The 23,741-nt window shown below is 37.8% G+C and overlaps 1 protein-coding gene across 1 annotated transcript in view; it reads right to left on the bottom strand.

Annotated features, from left to right (window-relative positions):
* DPYD (dihydropyrimidine dehydrogenase) overlaps positions 1-23,741 on the bottom strand; it is a 367,211-nt gene that overhangs the window by 179,250 nt on the left and 164,220 nt on the right. Inside the window, 5 exon segments of the mRNA XM_086617732.1 lie at positions 3,410-3,594; positions 14,290-14,454; positions 14,457-14,499; positions 16,153-16,322; positions 19,447-19,551. Of these exon segments, the coding sequence (XP_086473858.1) occupies positions 3,410-3,594; positions 14,290-14,454; positions 14,457-14,499; positions 16,153-16,322; positions 19,447-19,551 (668 nt within the window).

The following is a 23,741-nucleotide window of genomic DNA, read 5'->3' as shown; positions in this document are numbered from 1 at the left end:
GAAATTAAGTACATTCATGTATGCTTGAGGAATATATGAGAATGGTGAACCTTCATAAAAGAACCAACAACTATACTCTTCAGACACAAAGCCCATATATTTTTTGACAGCATAGATAAAAGAAAAAAAAAAAGCAAATATACAATACTGATTCAAAATACCTCAGTGATGTGCTCAAAATTCACATTGAATAGCATCTTAGAAAAGTGTAAATTATATCAGTTGGGATCCAGCCCTCTATTCTTTAAGTGTATCATGTACATTTCAGTCTAGGAAAAATATAAAAGAAACCTTCCACACTGGGGAGATTGCAGAAAAGAAAAAACAGATTTAAATAAAAGAAAGCTTATTGTGAACCAGAGAGGAAAAGTCACTTTTTAAGAGGGATTTTATTAAGAAGAAGATGGCAACTTGACTGCCACATATGGGAAAATGCTCCACAGGTAAGGGTATGAATAGAGCAAAAGTGAAGCATCAAGGCTGCTGCAGTGGTCCAGGAAGAAAATACTGGGAGAGTCGCGATGTGAGAGCTGTCTTTGCTCTCAAGGCAGGCATAGAAAATTAGGATTAGTCCTCCAATAATTGTGAATTACCCTGAAAATAGTTATTATAGTATTAAATCTCATTCACTTATCAAAAAGAAATGAATGCGAACTGAGGCACAGAAGAGAACAGCATCCTATATTGCTTCTGCACAAGATCATAAAGTCACTGTCAGACAAAAGTGAGGGCCATTACAATCTCCAAGCTAAATAAATCTCCATAATTATTTTACAGACATTTTTACATCATTCATGAAATAACAAAAAAGGTTGAATCCTGAAACAAATGTGAATAGCAGACAGTTGCATGAATCGGGCTGATTCTGTTCGGATTTCTAATGACTTGCAGAGAAGGGTTCTAGGAAGACTGACTACATTTTCTTACATGTTTTACTGCATGTATCCTTACAAAGGCTTTGACTGGTCATGTTTATAGAAACTAACCTGACACAGCTGCAGGCAACAATTTCTGAGATGAACCTATACTTCGTATAGTGGGAGGAATATGTTAAGAGGCAGGCGATATTTAGGCAACTAATGATGGAAAGTTTCCAGTATAAGAGCAGCCAAGAAGCTTCTGTAAATAACTCCCAGTTTTGAACATAAGGCATTTCTGCTGGAGAGTCCTTGAGTCTGGATCTCATGCTTCACTTGACCATGTGCCAGAGCTTGCAATGACTGGAGTTTCAGGGCACATATCAGGCCCATCTGTTTGCTTAGCCTTTTGCCTGGAGTAGGTTGGGATACAATCAGCGCGCCGTTCAAACAGTGCATTCTGCAAGTAGTCAGGATGGTCCTTTTGAGTTTCAACCTTTGACACGGTCTTGAGTTGGTTGAGAAATCCTATGGAATAGTTTTATTTTGCTAAAGGCTGACTGCATTATTTATAGATCCTGGTGCTGCAATAGTTGGCAACTTTGGAAATGGCTACCTACTCCTGTAACTAAAATGCAAATGGTATCAATACTGATAGATGGTATCAATGTATTTATTTAAAAATTAACGTGTATTCGATTCAGACGCTCAGATTCCAGGAAGGTCACTTGTCTTAGAATCTCACAGTAGAGAGAAAACAAGGTAGTGTGTAAGGGTGTTTTTTAATTTGATATTGGAAGTTTCCAGAATACAGGGCTGTGAATTGAATGTGCGCACGCACCTGTGCGCAAAGGCATACACACGTGCACATACCTATCCCTCTAAACATCACGGTAACACAATCCTTTTCTAAACAACTTGTTTAAAAAGCAAACTCTCCTCCAGTCACTGAAATTTCTACCAGGTCCAAACACTGGTTAAGTAAATTGCCAAATTACAGCACTCTGCACCACAGCAACCAGATTTCACAAGGGCTGCACATCCAAATAAATGCCCCTGGGCAACCCATTCATCTAACAGCTGGAAAGGTGACACTTGACATTTGGAAACTTTCCTGTGAAGATTGCTGTAAGGCTTTCCCATTAGCTTCCTGGTGAGACTGTAAGGTCGAATAAGCTGCCTTGAAACCTGCAAAGGGTAACGGAAATGCTCTAATATCACAAGCCTGCTTGATTTAAAATTCTAATTCTCCAGCCATGACTATTCAGATTTTTTCCAAGGAATTCAATACATTCCAGAGGGGGGAAAAAAGCAAGCTTTGAGGAAGTAACATGGTAAAGGAGGGGTTTTAAGTGATGTGTGTCTTTCTAGAGGTTAGAGAGGAAGGAGACAAAAAGGAGGAGATACCCCCCTCTTCCCCTATCACAGTTACCCAAATTCACTGTGCACCGAGAAATTAAGCAAGCAGGTCAGGGATTAAAGATGTTTCACACTCAGCATTTTCATAGTGTCTAAGAAGGCAGGACATAAACAGTGCTTTAGAGCAAGTGAGAAAAAATATGCACAGATACTAACAACAAGCTTTCAGTTGAAGTATTTTTAGGAAGTGAAATCAGACCCCAACAGCATGAAATTGCACAAACATGCAATCAGAGAGGCTTTGAGCAGATGGATGGGGGAGAAAGACATCGAGCTGTTACAGTCCCAACTTCAGTTTTTCAAATCTTTCTGTAGGAGAATGAATCATGTATCATGTTTCTAAAAAGTTCCTTGCACTATGAACACACTCTTTGTCAGCTGGCTCTTCACGCACAGGCTTTATCTCTTCTCTCTGCAGCTCCTCCAGACTTTGTGCTCTTTATTTTACTAGAAAAATCAGGGCAGAGGTGCTCAGTGACACACAAGGAGCACTGAAAGAGAATATGCAGTTACCAGGTTTTTCATGTCTTAAACTCACATTTCTCAGGGAAATTCTCCTTTGCATTATTTTCCTCTGTGCATTCTTCTGTCCAGTTTATCAGAGCAAGTTTATTGGAGCTAGTCAGAGCAAACTTTGGTTCTGGTACAGATAATCTAAGTACTCTGTAAACTGTTAGTAGACCTGCACTTGAAAAATACTAAAATTGCCTTCCCCAGGTAACAATATTGGCCGTATTTAATTTTGACTTTATGCAGTATTGAGGGATTTTAATACTGATGGGCTCTCTTCTTTTCCCCAATTACCCAATTAGGACTTCTACTTGCACTGTGCATTGTGCAGGAAGGCTTGCTACCCTTGAATGGAATTCAGAGCTGAGGCCAAGAAAACATTGCTTGGATTTTAGCGTTAAGGTAATGTAAGAAAGCTGGGTTCAGCTAATCCAACTCAAGTATGTGACCCAAACTGAATTAATCTATAATGTTCAAATCACCAGATAATCTAGGTATTAGGTTCTCAAAACTTGGTTGTTTTTTTTTTATATAAAACACAACAAAATTACTTTAACAATCACAATAAAAGTATCTAAAAGCAGATAGAAATGGGAAAGAGAAAAATACTTTTAAAAAATCACCTGTATGTATCTGTGCATGTACCAGCAAGCTTGTTTTCCATCATTTACTGATTCCACTGTAGTGTTAGCAAGACCACCAATGTCACCTCCTGCAAAAACCCAGGGTTCACTTGTTTGCATAGTTTCCGGATCTACTTCAGGAAGACCCCATCTGTTAAATTTGATAGGTGCCATGGCCTCTCTGACTGTAATTAAAGCGAACGACAAGTATATTAATAGAAGAAACAAAAAAACTGTTGCTAAAATCTGTCAAATACACACTGATAACAATTAGAAAAGCAGTTCCAAGTCCTAGTTCTTTCACTTCAACATAAATTTACAGTAGAAATGAAAAGTCCTTTTACATACATGAACATTTTTGTTGAGCTAGTGGAGGCACGTAATTACTAACAGGACCCAGACAGAACAACAACATGTATTATATAGAATATCAGTTTGCTAGTATCAGGAAAGTAACCGGTTCCTGTGCACCTGCAAAGCCAGATTTGTGTACAAGAAAAAGTACACAAGTGTCAAAAAAAGTGACTGAGTCGACATAGGCTCAAGAAATCATTGGTGCCATGCTTCTCTCCTGAATGACCTACCATAGACATCTTGTGCAACTTAATATTCAGCATATGATTTTTGAGGTTTAAAACAAAAAAAGAATGTTTATGATACAATTTCTAGAAATTCATTTAGATCTCCAGAATTTACTTCCCATATTTATGAACCCTCACAACAAAAACGATATTCTGCTTCTGTTTGACAGGTCATTATTAAACCTGACTGAAAATTTTCAGATGGAACATTTTCCCACCAGGAAATGTTACGCTATCAAAGCTTTGGCTTTGACAAAGTGTGCTGGTTTTAAGGAAATTTAATTCTGAAAAAGACATATTTCAATAAAGTCAAAACCATCCTGACTTACTATTTAAACTCAGAACATCCTGAAAGTAAGGCTCACTTTGAAACGTGTTACATATATTAAGAATAAACCCATAAAAACAGAATCAAAATGAAATGCTTACATGAAGATGATATCTTTTGTATCTTATTCATTGCAATCCCTGATTTTTCTTTTTGAGCATGCATTAAGATATCTTAATTTTTTTTCATGTTAGTAAACAGTGTATATAGGCATTCTGCACATGAACTATTATTGTCCTTAAAAAGAAGGTAGATGTGAAAAAAAAATTCATACTGCATGGCATTATGCAAATAGCATTAAGTACACATAAATGTGTACACACTTAGAAAAAAATAATCTTGCTCCATATTAACATGATTTTTGTTAGGCATTTTTAAATTATTTTGTTATAATTGCAAACATACTTCAAAGTAGCTTTGTGAAGAGAACCACTTTTTCAATAAATATTTTTACAAATGTTGATGGTACATATCAAAATGAGAGTTTTTTATATAGCTTTGTCTACAGGAACTGAAGATTCTGCAATAAAACACAGCTTAAAATTGCAGTGTCCCTCAGGGACAGACCACTAGCAGATGCAGATTGCCAAGGTCAATTAAACTGATGCAGTTGCGCTGTCATACATGTAAAAGAGAAACCTGCCAGTTTAAGACACGGATATTTCTCCAATACAAGGGCAAAGTCACAGTATTGCCCCATCGCACGATTGAGCATACAGCAAGCTTCAAATGTATCCTTCTTTCAAATCATCATGATGGAATTTTCTTCCCAGGCTCTGTATCTCCCCTCACCTCCAAATCACATATTAGAAGTGTATTTCAAAGTGAAGGCTGTGTATAATCCCGGGCAAAATAATAAAATAGGAAGTAAGGCACAAACATTATCACCTACTTGTCTCACCTATGGTCTCTTCCTCACCCTTGGCATACACAAATATCCAGAGGACTCAAATCCAAAGTATTTTTTGCAAGTGGTTCAGAAGCCAGAATCACAGAAAACAGTTTTAAGATGAAAACTGTAGCAGATTTTCATACCAGAAGTATTTAATCTATCTTCAAGACCTATTGCTTGCACAATCCCTCCCACCCCACCTATACTCGTGGCTTAACTTGGCAAAAATAGTATTTGCGTAGTTAACAGAATCAAAAACTTATGAAATTACTTCCTTTAAAAATATTTAAATTACAGAAAGATTACACTAAACACGACCTTCAGACTGAGATATTTTTCAGTCTGGAAATTTGTTTGTTTCCATTTGGGGTTTTGTTGTTGGTTTGTGGTGGTTTTTTTTCAAAGGGAAGTGCTGATAATGGCTGACAGCAGTTTTATTAAGAATGCTTCAGTAATATTTATAAATCAATACATTCACTTTCTTTTTATGTCTCAGACTGTCTGTACTTAAAGAAAGCTTTTGATCATCTTATATTTGTCATATATAGGATAACTTATTGCATGCAGTGGTACCATCTCAGCATGTGGTCTAGACAGTTCTCACAAGCTAAATACGTACAGGCTTGTAAAGACATGTTTGGAAAAAACCCAGAGGAAAACTTGGTGCTGCAGGAGTTGGTATTGGGGATTTAATAGATGACTTTTGTTTCTCTGAGACAGGCCTGAACCACAGTAAAGGTGTTAGAGGGCAACATGCTTTTGGAGATGTAGTTAGTAGTTTTTCAGAGGAAATTATGTAAAGCTGGAAGTTCTGACTACTTATTTCATCTCATCTTGTGGAAAAATAGGGTAATACCTCTGCTATCCTGGATCTATCACATTTCTCAAATCTATCTTTGGATTATTTGTGCTAAAATAGCTGTCCGGACAGAATTATACCAAAAGCTTTTTGAGTGCAAAGAATGACCAACATACCTTCACCTGAAACATCTCCCCAGGGACTGGGGATTTGTCTGTCTGATCAGCATTTTTAAAACTGGGAAGGAACATTTCCGTGGTGGCAAGGTTGACATGGTATCCAGCAGCAATTTCCTTCTGTCTTTCTTGTAAGATTTAGGTGAAGTAAAAACAAGGGCATGATTTAAAAGTATCTTATATAAGAGTTCCTAACATCCTCACAATTTGCATATGGTACGTGGGACAACTGGAAGGCTGAAGGGACCACCTCTCAGACCACCCACAGAAAGAAGGGGAGAACTTTGGTCTTCACAAAGAGAAGTCTCTTCTCTTCCCCTGTAAGGGGTAAGAGAGAGTCTAAGAGCCAAATCTGAGCTTGAAAGGAGGTGACTCCAACTACCAGATTGTCATGGTTTAATGGGGGGGGGGGGGGGGGGGGGGGGGAGGGGGCGGTCTGGTGGTAGGAGAGGGGATTTGCTCCCTGTGACCTCCCTGGTTTTGGAACCGGGTCAGAGCCGGTTCTGGCCACCAGATCGGACTGCCATCCCCCTCGGGGTTGAGCCAATAGGGCGCCTCTGCGAATTGCCCTATTTAAGTCGGGACAAAGGAACTGGAAAAGGTGCTTTGCCCAGGAGCGAGCAGAGAAGGGAGGAGGGCACTGCCCTCGCTCCCTGGCTCCCGGCCAGGTGGCTTCCCGCATCGGGCTGGCACCACTCACTGAGAATGGAGGTGGCGGAGCCAGCTGGGAAACTCGGGGAGCGCCCCACTCCCGGGGTGCCCACCAGGCTGAGTTCACCCGGAGAGGACTGAGATCTGAGAGAAACAGCCGCATCGACAGCAGGTCAGTGAGGATGGAGCGGGAGGAGGTGTGCCGGAGCTGAGTTTCCCCTGCAGCCGGTGGCGAGATGGCAGGCGGCCCTCCTGCAACCAGAACGGCCTTGGTGGAGTAGAGACCCACTCGCAGCCCGTGGAGAGAAGATGCCTGAGCCTGAGGACATTTGTGTTGGGACGCACGACAAGGTAGAGAGGCATCTGGAGTCTGTGTGACGACCCATGCCGGAGCGAGTGCCTACAAGTCCCTAAGAATCCGAGACTGTGGTAAAGCCCGCACTGGAGCAATCCGATGGGGAAGGACTGCATCCTGCGGGTAGAACTCACGCTGGAGAAGTTTGTGGATTTTCCTCGTGAGTAGGGGATCCACTGGAGCAAGGGAAAAGGGTGTAAGGACTCCTCCTCCTTTGAGAAAAGGAGTGGCAGTAACAGCATGGGATGAACTGACCTGCACTCCCCCAGTCCCTGTCCCCCTGCACTGCTGGGGGGAGGAGGTAGAGCCGGGAGGAAAGGGAAAAGGGCGGGGGGGGGGAAGGTGTCGGTTTTAAGATCTGGCTTTGTTTCTTTTACCCTCTCAAGTAACCAGTTCTGTTTCCCTTTGTCCTTTTAAGTAACTGTTAATAAATTGTTTTGTTTTGAGAAAGCCGAGTCTGTTTTGCCCGGGACCATGGTTGGTGGGTGCTCCCTCTGTTCTTGTCTCAACCCTCAGTCCCTTTATTACTTTTTTTTTTTTCTCCTCTCCACTTTACTGGGGAAGGAGTGAGAGACTGGCTGTGTGGAGTTCAGTTGCCGGATCAGCCTAAACCATGGCACAGCTCTCTGAATTGCTGGTTTGACCCTGAAGAATAAGCAAACTAGATTCCTAATGTTTTTGTTGGTGCATGATTTGGGAGAGGGTTAAAGAAAAGAGTGTCTTTTAAATCCCTGCATCCTCACACTCTTTAAAGTCTAAAACTAATGTAACTTTTCTCTTGAAAATTCAAAGTGCAATCCTGTGGCTGTGCTGCCTTCGCCTCCATATCCCAGTAAGATATTATATATCATTTGAAAAGATCCTTCTGGATAAAAGACAACATACAATTGAATTATTCTGATGCTATCAAGTGATGCTAATACAAATAACATCAAACAAAAGGACAGTTCTGAATATATGTTCCAAATTTGCTATATTCATAGAGCAAACAAACACAAATGGAAAAGCAGCAGCAAATTATAGCACTTGCAAAAACAACATTAAAATATAACTGAATACAGAAAAAATATTTTAATTAACAAAACAAATCAAATGGAAAAGATTCCTCAAATAAAGCTTTAAAAGTGAGTCTGTGTGTGTTTGACTGCCATGACTAATTATGTATCCATGTAATGTGTGTTCAATTTGGGCTTATTTAAATAGCAGAAATGCTCATTAGCTGCAGTATATCTGTGAAGCTTCAATAAACAGTTTAATGGTTTTTATGTTTAACCAATTTCATAAGTTCCTGTAATTTTAGCTTTAGTAGCTCATTAATGTTGTTTTTGATATCCATCTTATAGACTTCGTCTACAGTGAATAGTAGCATTACTTCAGAGAAATATAAATACACTGTAACTTTCTTTATCTCAAGTATAAAACTATAGCTGTCACATGCACCAACAGATTGATTAACTGCTGACACCGCCCAGTCTAAATGCCCAGTAAATAAAGAAAGGCACAATCAAGCTTCCCGCAGCCTCTGCCCCACTAGCATACTGAACCAGAATTAAAAGGTGGTTTCACTGGAGAAAGCTGGGTCCAGGTATGCTAGGAGAGGCTTCTGCTGCAAGCTGGTACTGACTTTGGTTTCTGCCTGTCACCAGCAAGCAGATGTGTACTGATGCCTATCAGACGAAGGAGCAGAATTCCTGCTCTAACTTAACAGGGCTTTAGAAGTCACCACAAAGACACTTTTGGATATTGGAGATAGGTAACTATTTCAGGGTTTGGAACTGCTGCACTCAAACTCATTCAGTAAAACCTATTTGTGCAGAAAAATCCTATTCCAAATGACTCAGCAGAAAGACTCCTACCTATTCACTAAGAATCTTTTGAATCTATACAAATTTCAGTTTCATATAACAATTTTTTAAAAAGTCTGGTGACTAAAAGTCTATTCTGTGCATACAAGGCAGATGCTGGGCTACTAGGGAGACATCAGGTCACCGCTGTGGGCATCCCTTCTGAGGCATCTCAGTCACCTCTCTTTCTCCCTCCTACTCTGTCATTAGATAGGCAATGCTTCCATGCTTGGAGGCTGAGGTTATCTAGTTGTCTGACCAGTCTGTACGAAGAAACTCAACGCTCCCTGCAAATTCACTGGCTTCTGTACCATTTGTGAAGTTCTGTATTTGAACAAAGGAAAATTAAAATCTGTGTTGCTTAGGAGCCCAGAGCTCTGCAAGTTTTTGCCTTTATTCCTAGAAAATGCTTCTCAATTTATAGAAATAAATATTAAATAGGAGTGGATTAAATAATAAAATCGTAAACTACTTGGGCAAATTTTTGCCCAAGTATTCTTCTTCTTTAAGGAAGAAATTTTTCACTGTGAGGGTGGTGAGGCAGTGGAACAGGTTGCCCAGAGAAGTTGTGGATGCCCCATCCCTGGAAGTGTTCAAGGCCAGTTTAGATGAGGCTTTGGGCAACCTGGTGTAGTGGAGGATTTCTCTGCCCATGGCAGGGGGGTTGGAACTAGATGATCTTTAAGGTCCCTTCCAACCCTAACCATTCTATGATTCTATGAAATTTATCTTTGCTACAGGGGGGGGCAGCAGTTATATCCTGGTAAGCCTTCTGGGGTTTGCTGCTGCAGTTTCCAAGCAAGAAGACAGTCCTACTAAAAGTAAAAGCAAAATATCTGAAAGTTGTGAGTGACTCCCAGAAACGTGAAATTCAATTTTGCTCTTCAGTTACCGTGCAATAGCTAGCTACTACCAAAAATTTAATAAAACATAGTTTTGCTCTCAAACAACCTACTATTTCCTGGAGTTTTTTTACAAAGGCGGTATTCGGAGTTTGCCTGCATATTTTTGCATACCTCTTTTTTGTCTCTCCAGGAAAGTAAAATTGGCATTAACGTGCTAAGATTCAGTGTTCTGGAAAATGGGAATAGCCCCTCTTTACTGCTGCCTGCTAGACAGAAGGTTAAACTAAACTTACATTGCCAGTTCCCTATCCTGCCTTAGTCCCCTGTCCTGCACTGCATTTTGTAGTGCATTTTGAACAAGTGTACTATTTTCCATAATTTCTCCATGGCTCTCCTCAGAAATTCAGAAAAATAAATCAGAACAAGGACATTTGTTCCAGCACAAAATTTTCCAGTCCAAAAATACTTTTACTTTTGCTTATCAGAACAACATAGATAAGAAAATGGTTATTCAAAGTTCAGATTTTAAACCAGCTGGACAGGTGTTAAGCAGGACGTTGAGGCTGTACACAGTGCTTGGGAGTACACAGAATTACATTTGTATATATTGAGTAGTTGCAATTTGGAATGGTGACAGAGATGTTTCAGTAATTCACTAATACGTTGTAGACCTTCAAAATAACAAACCAAGCAAAACAGCAGGAGCATGAGGAAAGGTACAAAATTCTCTAACAGCTCTTTGTTTATGTGGGTCAGTCATGATGGCTTGAAGGCTTTGATAAGCTATGCAATAAAAAAAAAAATTTAAAAAGCAGCTTGTGCTTGCAAAATTTCTTTTTTTTTTTTTCAACAAGAAGCAAAACATTTTTCGTACTCCATCTGCAGTAATTTGATTTGAACAATTTGTTGGGGTTTTTTAGCTGGTTTCAGTAAAGCAGTAATGGTCTTAAAATAGTCTAGAAGGCAACACTCCTGTTTTGTCTGTTAGCAAATTTCCAAGCATAAAATGGACTTGAGTCCGTTTTTTTAAATTAATGATGTATTTAAATGACTCCCAATAGAAGGATGAATACTTACTAGAACTGTTGCTTAAAAACACAACCAGCATTTTAACAAAACAAAAAAAGACTCTGAGCACATGGAATCTCAGTTGCAAATGTAATAGTTACTATGCAAGAATAAGAAACATCTTGTTGAGAATAATAGACTAGAAAAAGCTTTCTAACCTATGAGCTATTTCTGCTCAAAAGAGCAGCCACCCATGTGCGTATGTCTTGTTAAACAAAACTAAAATATAAGCATTTAGGCTGCCCTAGAACACTTTGCTGAACTTGATTTCACCAAATTTGATTTTAATCCTTCTGGTTTTCATAGTATTTTATCTATTCTTACATCAGTAGCATCGGCATTTAACAATATTAATAACAAATAGGATGTATCCTGCTAGCTTAGCCCATACTATACTATACTAATACTATTTGCAGTTTCCTGAGGTGCCTTAAGAATTAGGTCAATTGATAGAGTTCTCTGTATGACCAGCAATTAACATGTTTATTCATCATTGCATCTGAGTCATCCAGTCATAGAATAATTCAGGCTAGAATGGCCCTCTGGAGGTCACCTAGTCCATCTCCTCCTTCAAAGTCAGAGCAAGTGCCAAGTCACATCACATGCACATGGTATTGTGCATTTTTAAGTATCACCAGTATTTTCATCACTATCTTTTGATGAAGAATACTTGTTCCTCGAATACAAAAATGCACTTTTTTAAAAAAAAGAAAAAAAAACTACTAGAATATACGATGCTTTTGGATTTGGGTTTGATTGGGGTTTTGGTTCTTTTTTTTATTTCTTTTTGTTATGTATGCTGAGGTAGCCTGGAGATTTGGTTGTAATCCGGCTCAACAGTGAAAAGCAAATTTGACTTTCTTAAAGACAGCTTAGTCAAAAATAAAGATTTAAAAGCAACTGAAATGGTATGCTCAAAATAAACACTTTATTCCCTCAAGTCTTGGTTTCTTTTCACTTTCACAACATCCAAAATAAATGCCTTGCATTTTTACTTGTAATTCGATTACTATTCTAAAGCAGTTTCACCAAAAATACAGTGTGAAACTGAGGTGTTTTGCTCACCCCAAGGTGAATGACTCTCTTTCATGATCAGCTCACTGCATGACTTTGTTCCCCTCCCATTTTATGTTCCTATTTGAAAACCTCACAACAAATAACTTAGTGAATACGTACTAGGAGATACAAGACTGGCAGAGTATTAAGGCTAAGCAACACAGTAAGTTCAACCCTTTAGCCGAAAAAGTTTTTAATATGGAGGAAAACAGAATCAATCCTTTATCATACGGTCTATGAATCACAACAAAACGTGCTGATTGCATAGACTAGTATTTGATTTACCAAACCAATTAGATATTTTTTCTAGGTTCTAGAAAACCTTCCAAAAAACCTGAACAGAGAGTTTTAAAAAAAACAACAAAACTTTCCAAAATTCTCAGTCAACTCCACCAACGAAGTAGCTCATGAATCTCTTAAAGGTTAAAAGGTTAAAAAAACCCAAACCTTAATCATCTTCTCCCTGCTTCCTGGGCGTTAGACTGAGCCCTAAAACATGACCAACACAGATGCCAGACTCTTTACACAGCAATACATCTCCAAGTGAAATGGGAGTCTGCTCTCTCAGAGACGTAGACTGCACCTCCTTTGCTCTCTGGAGCAGAAGGCAACTCCAGGGCAGGAGGCAGCCCTGAGTAATTAGCACTGTACGGAGCTGGGTGCAGTTGCTGTCCAGATAACAGCCTCAGCTTCATGAACCTATCCCAAAGCAAAAGCAACACACAGAAGACAGGAATGCTCCTTGAATTAACTTCACATGTTCCTCAAGGAACCAGGTTGATCCTTTTTTACTGTAGGAGAGAGTTTAGATTCTTCTCTTGGCTCTATGATGGTTTAACTTTATATACAACTGGACTGGTGAACAGAAAGCACAGAGTAGCTCATGTAGATCACTGACAACTCTGCTAGCAGCTACATTCTAAAATTCTTCAATGGGACCTCTAATTTTTCTTCATTAACTAATGTTTTATCTTCCTGTGAAGTCAGTACACTCTTCGTATAATTGCACAAATAACTCTAGAAAATCTTACTATCAGAAAACTCATTTCTCTAACTTCATTTAAAACAGTGTTATCTGCATAAGGCATACACAGAAGATGCAGATGTGAGAAGTCAAACATTTTATGTACCTGAGTTATGTCCACAAATGCAACTAGACTCTGCTTAGATTATTTTAGATTTACAATTTTCCTTGATTGAAAAGATTCACAAAACCATATTGTGCTAAGAAATTTTGAAATTCCCTTTGCACTGGCAGAACCAGCATCTCATTACCAAATTTTCTGGTGACGTGCACTCTGAGGCACTAGCCAAGTCCTCTGTCAGGGCATTTACATTCAAAGGACCACAACAACATGTCATGGGTTAATTGGCTGGCATGACTGTGCCCTGGAGAGGTAGGCACATTGATCATTTAGGCTTTCAGAACCTGCTAATCATGATGAGCATCTCCAGGCTGAAGATCTATTAATTTTATCAATCTGTCTACTGCTGAGTCAGTGTTTTTCACTTTTGAGCCAAATTTGATGTATGTGCCTGAACTCTTTAAACCTAGTGTCAGAGCAGAACAGTCTGAGTTCTGTTCAGTTCCCATCTTGTTAGTTCTACTCATGTTCTTCATTTTTCTTTCTGCTACATCCAGACAATTCATTCAATCTCTGAAATGCCATCTATATACCACTTTCTGTATCTTTATTATGGAACTATGTAATTGTTAATTTTTAAGACCAAATTTTGTAAAGTGCAACTAAATAATATGACAAGCTGAGACAAGTACAGGTGAATTAAGCAAATACTGTGTATGAGAGAAGCCACAGTTCTCTTGCATATGCACAAGAAATGAGTGATACTCAGACCAGCTGAACCAGAACAGTGAATCTGTCTTAAATTCTTGCTTAATTTAATAGGTAAAAAAAAAGGTTTCCGAGATCAGAGCAGTTCAGTTTAAATCTGTAGTATAACGAGTTTCCCTGAAGTTAATTAGTGAGACCAGAAGAAATCCTCAAGAATATTCTTTGAGATCCCATTTGCATTGAGAGGAAAGCAAGACATATACTGACCAACTGTACCTCTAATCTGAGTTCCTGCTCTATATAGTGATATACAGGAAATTGTTTTATCAGACCCTCAAGTTTGTTCTAAGAGTACGTAAAAGACAAAGAAATTCCTGTGAAGAGGATCAGCAGTCACAAGCTATGTAACCTCCAGAAGATTCATTTCATAAAATGGCCAAAGGACAGGAGATGGCTGCAGCTAAAAGAGCAATTAGCATTAGCCAGGGTTACCTTTATCATCACTTAAAATGGAGCCAAAGGCACTGATCACCACATCAGCTTTCAGACGGACAACCTGATCCTCATCTTCTCTCCAGTTTCCATCATTGTCTTGTTCAGTTCGAACAAACTCCACAGCAACAATTTGTCCACCTCTAAGTACAACTTTCCGAGGGAGAGGAAGGGCAGAAATTCACACTTTTCTTCTTTTGCAAGTTCCATCTGTAGAGTAGAAGCAATAAAATAAATAACTTGACTATTGTTGTGTTTTTATGAAAAAAAAAAAACAAACCATTTTTTGACTCAAGATTCTATCACACATTCTTCTGCAGTAGAAGTCACCTATATACAGTATACAGACAGTCATCTTAATACCAACTTCAGAGCCTCTTCTGCTATTAAATCAAGCAGTTCTAGACAGTGGCATTAGATAAATTTACAATGCAAATATTTCTCCAATATATTTTCTTATTGTTCTCTATTGGTTTGAATATGTACAACTCCTTCAAGGGCAAAAGAGTTACCTTATATAACTATCCGTGTCTTTTAAGAAGAGGCTTAGTATTAATTACCTACATATCCTGATTTTTATTTACTATGATTTTAAGATGTTGTTAAATGCTGACTACCATGTGCAGACAACAGCTTTCTGAGTGACAATCGAGTCTTAAGATCTTCTGAATATCTGCTGTGGTAAAACTGCTGAAGTCAAACAGCATTTTGTCTAAGCAAAGTCTTTGGGATTTGATTGTCTATATTTACACAACAAAACATTTTTGAACGTGTAATGTCCAACCTGACTTTATTCTAGCATAGTCATTATTAGCTGAAGCTACTTTTATTTTACTTTTTTTCAAGGCCACTGCATGATTGGATGAGTACAAACATTGACAACTTTTAGGAATTTACCCAGTCCAGCACGATAGCTGATTCTTGGTTAGTAAGAATCTGAATAGCACATAAGTCTGTCGGTGCAATGGCTTCAGTAATCTCATTGTTTCCAGAATTCTTAAATGAAGTGCAGCAGAAATAGAAGTAAATTATGCATCAAGAGACCCTCTATTACTTTTTTTTTGTACTTTCATTCCCATTTTATAAGATCTCTAAGATCTATCAAATTACCATAAATGTCATAAAAAAGATGCATCAGATGTCCTGACATCCTCAAGTATGCAGAAGTGTAAAGTATCTACCAAATAAACGTTAATGGAAAAAGACCACCCAAATAAGAAAATCTAACTTGAAAAAAACTCCTCCTGTAGTACAGATATATTGAGGAAGCAGAGTCGGTTTCAAAACATGCAGATGTCCTGATAAATGTCAAAGTGCAAAGCCAAACTAAAAATCAAATTGAACGCTGAAATCTGTGATGAATGACATCGCTCTATTGCCATTGGCAGTGATTCAAAATCAAAATCACTGTAAGCAATTTTCTTACAAGATTTTATAGCCTCCCAAGGCAACGTCAGCATCTCTTAGATTCATTAGACAGCAGTCAGAAGGTATCATTCTCAGATCTAACTATGACCTGAAGAGTCACCTACAACACTCAAAAATGGCTGTTTGATCTCTGAGGTGTTTCCAAGATTAAAAATTTTTACTGTATTTTCTAATTTACAAGAAATTCTACCCCCTGTATGCAAATGAAACAGGTACTCTGACTTTACAGGAAACAGGTACAACTAAGGAAAATTATTTATACAGAGATTATATAAAATGAGCCTCCGATCTTTGATAGACATTTATACATTTTTAAGAGCATCTTTATAAACAAAAGATTTAGTAGATGTCTTTTAAGTATCTATAGCACACTTTCAGGCCCTGTAGAAATAACAACCAATATTCCTTCTCATAAATGTTGTTATTCAATTTTACCTCTTCTGGAACCGCCCTGATATTAGTGAATCCCCTCCTGAAGACCACAAACACACGACGAGCTCCACAGCGTAAAGCAGATGTTGCACAGTCAAAAGCAGTGTCTCCTGCCCCAAGTACAATCACAGTTCCATGTATTGATGGCAATGGAGAGTGACAGCCACACATCCCTGAAAGATGAAAGGAAAATCCCATTTTCAAGTGGAGAAACCATTTCTGCATGACAGCCTAAAAGGTACTTGTACTCAAAGCACTGTAAAATTGCATCTTACAGTTTCCAAGTATGGAGTGTCACTATCAAATTATTCTGCTTCACTGAAAGACAGTTTTATTCCCATTTTTAAGATATGCTCATATACATAATTTCATAGTCAGTACTCAGCTGCACCTTTCTATCCAAAAAGAATTCCAATGACAACACGTTTGTAGTATTGTGGATCTTGTCAGGTTGAAAATAGCATTGTGAGATCTTTTTATTAAAAAAGTAAGTTTCTCTCCTATCAGATTCTTTATCCTCTCAGTTAAAAAAACAACATCTTTCAACAGATTATAAAGAGTAATGCTTGGTATTTTTCAAAAGATGACCAGTTGTTGATAGTTTTGTGAAACAGTTTCTCAAAGTTAGTTCCTTCAGTTTTCTGTAAGGCACTGACTCTGTTCTGGCTCCGACATGGTTCTCAGAGGCAGACAAGCATGTAAGAATATTATTATTACAGTAAATCCTAGATCTTACACTAGGAGAAAATGTTTCATCTACAGTGGCTTTCTATGAACAATTTCCAAAAAGTTACATGGAGAGAATGACGACATTGAGTGTTTGTCATCTACAGCTTGTATTTGATGATCCGATTATATAAGAAATATTTAAGTAATACTGAACTGTGTGTGTTCCTTCTATGAGACTGCACTTTATCACAAGTTTAAATACAACTAACTGTTAATTAGGCAAATTATTGCAACTTAAAAAATAATGCCAGAAACAATATAAAGCTATATTCTGAATGAGCCCATGATAGTTTCAGTCAGGAGGCGTTAAGATGGCCGTTTAGTTATTGCACTGTAACTCGAGTATCCTGCTATAGCAGCAGCAGATTTTCACGCGCAGTTGCAAACGCACACACATATCATTCAAGGAAACAATGCTTTTAATTTAGACATATAAATGATGTGAGAAACAACATCCTAATACACATATTCTCTCTCCATTTGTAAAATGCTTAATGTATGGCAAATGCTATCATTTTCCCCCTTATGTATATGGCATTGTACTTACTATTTACTTCATAAACTTCTTATTCTAAAATTCTCTCTAAACTTTTCTCATTTATTTTAAACAAACAATGCTTCATGAAAATCGTACACTGAGGAGTGGAAAAAGCACAAGTGCAGCAGGGGAATGGCTACTCAGAGTGCCATTAGGGGACTAGTCTACAACGGATCAGTCACAGCAGCCCACTTTGCTCTTGGTAATAAGGTCACTCCTAAGGTAAATTCTACTTTGTGTATTTGCAAGGGGAACCTCTTTTGGAGGAAAGCATATTAACAAGTGGTATTCAGAACTGAATAAGCAGGCAGAATATGTATTTTTCTGTGAATAAGCCTACTATGTCCATTATTTAGAGAACTGTCATAGTAAAAAAAAAAAAAAAAAAAAAAAAAGGAGGATAGAGTGGGATATAGGATGTGTATATTTTCTTTTAAAATTCCATGCTTAGAGAGCAAGAGGTAGCTACAGACAGATACTAGGAAAATTAAGAGAGACAGTTAATTAACAGACAACACAAAAGTAGTATCTATTCCCGTCAGTCAGAAAAGGTTAGTTCTTCAAAGTTCATTCTTTTTTTCACTATAGACTTAATATAAAAAATATTATTACGTATCCTGGCAAACTGAGGGTGTTGCTTTGGACATTTTAAAAGACGCAGATCACAGTATATAGATCCTCATGCAGGCAGGCAACTTACAGTACACAAGTGCTACATGCCCATAAAAATTTTATAAAGTATTTTTAGCCAAATTATTACAAGAGGGGATTGTTTTGCAGGACTTATTTTTCCTTTGTTAATCTACAAATGTTTTGCAGTGCAGATTCTCAATCTGTTTCATTTTTAAACATCTCTTTCTTAAAAAAAAAAAAACAAACAACCAAACCACTACCTTTTCCTCCCAACACATTTGAGCTCACTTTGAGATTAACAAAACAGACAGAAACAAGCATTTGATCAGAACAGCAGAGAGATGGGACAGATGGGATGCAGAATTTCTCTTCCTAAATATTTTGCATAAAATGGGGTAATAAACTTTAATTTTATATGCAGAATAATTTGCTACAGAAGATATATTCTTTAAAGCATTGCTTATGGAAAGTCTACTAAATAAGCAGGCAACCTTTTATGATGCTAAAAGAAATTTCTGAATTCTCAGAAGAAAATCACTTTGTAGATAAAAAAGGTGTATGTGTGGTTAAATATGGGGTTATATGTACAAGACCACGTGCTGCACTAAGTATACGCCCAGAAAATTCTACATAGAATTTCTTTTTTATCAACACCTTGGGGAATCTAGACCACAAGGGAACATGGCATAAAAATCACGAGCCCTGTCTCATACATCCATCTGGGGCTTATGATTTCACATTCAGGGCCACTGAAAGCCGCTATACTCCTTGGGGAGCAAACACAGCCATCTCTGTACTCAAAACAAAGATGTAAAAGCATAAAACAAGACTGCATTTGGTGCCTATGAACTGAGTGTTGTCTTATTAACTCCTGGCATGCTACTGTTGTCCTGAGTTGTAGACTGACTTCTTTGGGTAAGGAACTGGTGGTCTCTTAAACGTGTCTGTAAAACATGCAGGACTTTGGATCAAGTAAAATCATTTATCAACAATAGACAAAGCCTATACGGGTCAGCAACACCTTCTTTACTATCAGATTTTTTTCAAGACCATCTTATATATACTATTTATATCAAGATAATTTATACAAATGAGAAGCTTATGACGTCTTTTGAATATATTTCAAAATAACAAATATAAATTATTAGGGATAATGATTTGCCATGTGTTTAGATTTTTATATATGACTATTTGCTTTACAGTCTCTAGGGGACTGACTTTCCTGACCACACTCTTGAGGTTGCACCTTACCAAAAGAAAACCCTGCCCCAGACCTATTCATTGAGAGGCGATTCATAACTGGATGTGCTGCTGTGTAACCACCTGTCCGTTTTGACATATCAGTAACTACTAGTGACTTACCAAACATAATTGCAACAAAACATAATATCACACACCTGGTTTACTTGCCATTGCTACCAAAGGTAGGAAGTCTTTAGATGTATAGAAACCTTGATCCATTCTCAGTCCTTGGAATATGTCTCTGTTTGGTTCTGGCAAACCTAAAATAGATATTTTAAAGCATATCAGAACTACAAGGGAAATTTCAATGACCAAAATATATTTCACCATACATACACATTCTCAAAAACATCCTCAATACAAGAACTTTTACAAACCCTCAGATGTTTCTAAAAGAACATCAGGAATGACTGTAGCTTCATGTTTGTAGTCTGTAGTTTACATGACTGGTGATCTTTTAATAGCACTGGCACTTGAAAATGGGGTTGTTGGATAACCTGCGTACTCATATAACTCATACCAAAACAAATGCAGAGGGAAGGGCTAGAGCGAACTGGCTATACAGGGTGCAAAAGCAGGGAAGTTACTGCGGAAGAAAAGACTCTTCTAAGCTTTTCTTGCATTGCTTTATATGCAGGCACATGTAACTTACTGCTGTGAAATGGTTTTGTTCCCTTTGTTTTGAGGCATTTTGAGGCTAGTCTGCAGATAATACAAATGAGGCAATAAAAAACAGCTTAACTGATGAGGAGAGGAGACAAATGGCAGTACTGTAGATCTGTCTTATCTGCAAGTATTTGTATGCCATCGGTTTTTGCCATTCTTGATTGTTTTCTCAAAACCCCGAAGTATTTATTGGCTGACATTTATTTACAGTTATTAATAGCACACATTTATACAGAAACCATAGGATACAGACAGGGATACTTCCACAACCAGTAATAGCAACAAATACCTTTCAATTAAAAGAAGACAGCAAAAATCATCTTCCAATTATCAATGAATATCTTCTTGTTGCTGTGTTAACATTTGGACAGCACAAAAAAACAGTCTAGCTGACACAGAAGTTAAATATTTTTTCATGCAAATGCAAGGATCTATCAGGGTATTTTCAACAGGGCCTTCACTTTCATATTTACATCTAAAACCCTACATTATCAAAGTATGCTAATTAGTAATTACATACTGAAATGAAGTAAATGTCAACAATTTTTCTAAGAAAACACACAAGAACCAAGAAGTCCTCAGAGCATGCAGGTAGAATTGGAGTGTGCAAAGCACTGTTCCCTTCATTCTCAGGCATGGATGGCAGCAGACTGATCTTTCTCTTCTTTGAGACATGCTGTTCTGGAAAACCCCAATAACACCATTTTAGTTTCAACAATAAAGCAGCATTGCACTTTGTGGAGTGCTGTTCCAAGTAGGGAGGTTTAGAGCCCTTTCATGTTACTGAAGCAGCAAAAATCTGTCTCATTACAGTATAAGATCAGGACTCAATCATAAGAAAGTTTAGGATTTTTTCATGAGTCACCTGATAGGAAGGAAGTTTCTTAACCTCTAGATCCCTCAATGAAGTTACTATGATACAATAAATAAATAAAGTATATTTTTAGTTTTAACAGTTTCAGTAAAGAAAAAAACAAAACAAAACATGATTCAGTTGCTGAACACCTGACTTCAAAACATCGCTGATCTATAATTGGACATTGAAAAAAACAAGGTTAGAAAATGCTAGAATGTACTGAACTTCAAGACCTTTGAATGCTGTACTTCCTTGGTAGACTGGAATATCAGCTAATGAAGAATGAATAATGGATATCTTAAGAGGCTGCCTGAAATACTTAGTACTATTGAAAGTACAATATGTAAAATGCATTAAAATAAATTATTTTTAAAACTGTATAGGTCTTCCTCTATGTATATATTGCAAAATCATCTACAGCAAGAATACCTCAGAAAAAACTCTGTGACTGCCTACTAGCAGAGGATAGAGTAATGCAACTATTTCTGTTGAGGTATCCGTAAACCAGCTCAGAGGCCTCACTTTACTTTTGGGAGAAACACTCTTGTCATTAGTGAGACATGCAGCCTGCATTAATGATAACTTCCTTTCTACCTAATGTCCATCCCCACTGGAAAACTCTCATAAATATTATTTCCACTTATTTTTGCCGCTTTTATCATCTCCTAATGAAAATTATTTAATCTCTAACAGCATCAGTAATTTATCTCCCATAGGCTGAAGAAAGAGTAGAATTAAGGGAATGTTGCAATGTTCATAGTTCAGGTTCATCACTAGTTCGGTGTTACTGAAATCAAAGGAGTTGGATTAAGAACGCATTGGATTCAGTAATGTTTAGCCTGGCTGATATGACCAAAAAAAAAGCCTAAGAAGTAGTCAGTATACCTGGCATTTTCTGCTATTCATTTTACTATTTTAATTTGCTGAAAACGCAATAAAAAACAATTTTGCAATATTTAAGTTTGATGGAAATGCAACGGATTTTTCTTTTATACACCTGGTACAGTTTCAAGCTCCTTGCTAAGCATCTGCTGGAAGTTGCACTGAATTCTGCTGTATCTCCTTTTGCTTTTTAGTATTTGCCATTATAATGATTGAATTTAATTTTGTGAAAATTAGAGAGATTGAATACTTCTTAAAGTCACAAGGCAAGCTACGAAAGACAGGCAGACAAACAGAGAAAGAGATCAAGAACGGATAAGATCCACTTCAGAGAGACGCTCTTTCATAATAAACGGCCACCCCACAGAAGTACACTTTACAGACAGATCAAATATTGATAAATAACCAACAGCCTCTCAGGAGAGAGAACATTTGACGAAAAAGCAGTTGGAGAGGAAAATGTAGTTTCAAGAAAATGGTTTTAAAGAAGAAATAAAATTTAAAAAACCAGTCATCTACAAAAGACACAATTTAGGTCAAAAATAATGAACCAAGAGAAATATCCTTTGAAGATAAATCAGAGATATCCTTTAGCAAAAGGGAATTCACACACTAGTACAAAATAGGTAGGAGCCACCCAAGAAAAAATATTTACAAAAACATACGGTCTTTCCGCTAGGTTTTAGGCTGAAGCCAATGTAGTCAATTCTCTGCTCTAAAATCCACCTGCAAGCCACTTAAAAGTTTTTTTTATTTATTACTTACTATTTCTTGTCCTGAAACAATCTTTCGCTATTCTGGGTCTCCTGTCTTTAAATAACCTATATCAAATTCTCGTGATAACAATTATTTCCTTCACTTGCACTGAAGAACAACTCTTCTGAAGGGCAACCAAGAGGAGGCAGCCTAGAAAGACAATTCTACTAGTGTTGTTCAGATGGACTCTGCACACCTGCACACAAGCAGAGGGCTATGCCCAGCTCCCCACCTTCTGCAGTCAAAATCCTGGACTTCCTGAAGCCTCAGTTCCTTTACCTGCTGATGCCAGGGAACAAACTTCTGAAGCAACTGATACCCAAATCACACAACAAAGCCTCATGGGTTGTGAAAAACAGCATTTACTAAGAATAGAGAAAGTAGAAACATCATGAAAATAACAGCTTGCATGACAGATCTAGTTCAGCTTTGCAAAAGCTAATCTAGACAATCCCAATTTGGGTCAGGTACAGTGTGTAGAAAGTAATTCATCTCTGTTCCTGACCCTCTGGCTTGCTAGGCCCTGCCTTTCATCTCCAAATGCTCCAGCTATCTCTCAGTAAGTGTCACTCTCTCACTATGAAGCCCTCTTGCCTTTTTTCCTTCATTTGATCCCCCAGTCCCTTCTCCAGTGGGCTATACCTCAGCATCAGTGTCCCTACCATGTCTGACATACCATATACTTTCCGAAGTCATTAGCCACTATAAGAGTGGCTTTGGAAAACACAGACTTTAACCTTCTATTTTCATATCCTTTATATATACATATAAATATATACCTGCACATATATATATTAGGAAAAAAAAAAAAAAAAAACAAAAAACCAAAATCCGCTTCCTATCATTCCTAAGGCCAGGTTGGATGAGGCTTTGGGCAACCTGGTGTAGTGTAGGGTTTCCCTGCCCATGGCACGGGGGTTAGAACTAGATGATCTTTGAGGTCCCTTCCAACCCAAACCATTCTATGATTCTATGATTCTATCAAGATCTTGTACTCTTTGTTCTCACAATACTGATGCATGCTAATTTCTTAACTGGTGGTGGTAAGTCCATTGTCTCTATTTAAAGAGACAGAATGTAGATCTTCTCACAATTCCCAAGTCCAGATAAAATATGAATTGCTAAATGATTAGAGTCAATTTGTCAGATATACAAGGTAATATACAAGTGTGATGCATACACAATGTAAGCGATTGGCATGCAGCGCAATGCACCTAGTCCACTTGGTTGCTGGACCAAATAAACCAAGGCACATCAACACATCAATCAGCTAAATCTGAAAAGGAAATA

The sequence above is a fragment of the Tauraco erythrolophus genome, chromosome 10 (genome assembly GCF_009769465.1).
Source record: "Tauraco erythrolophus isolate bTauEry1 chromosome 10, bTauEry1.pri, whole genome shotgun sequence".
In the NCBI taxonomy this organism is placed as follows: domain Eukaryota; kingdom Metazoa; phylum Chordata; class Aves; order Musophagiformes; family Musophagidae; genus Tauraco; species Tauraco erythrolophus.
This window is presented reverse-complemented; position numbering and strand designations above follow the sequence as displayed.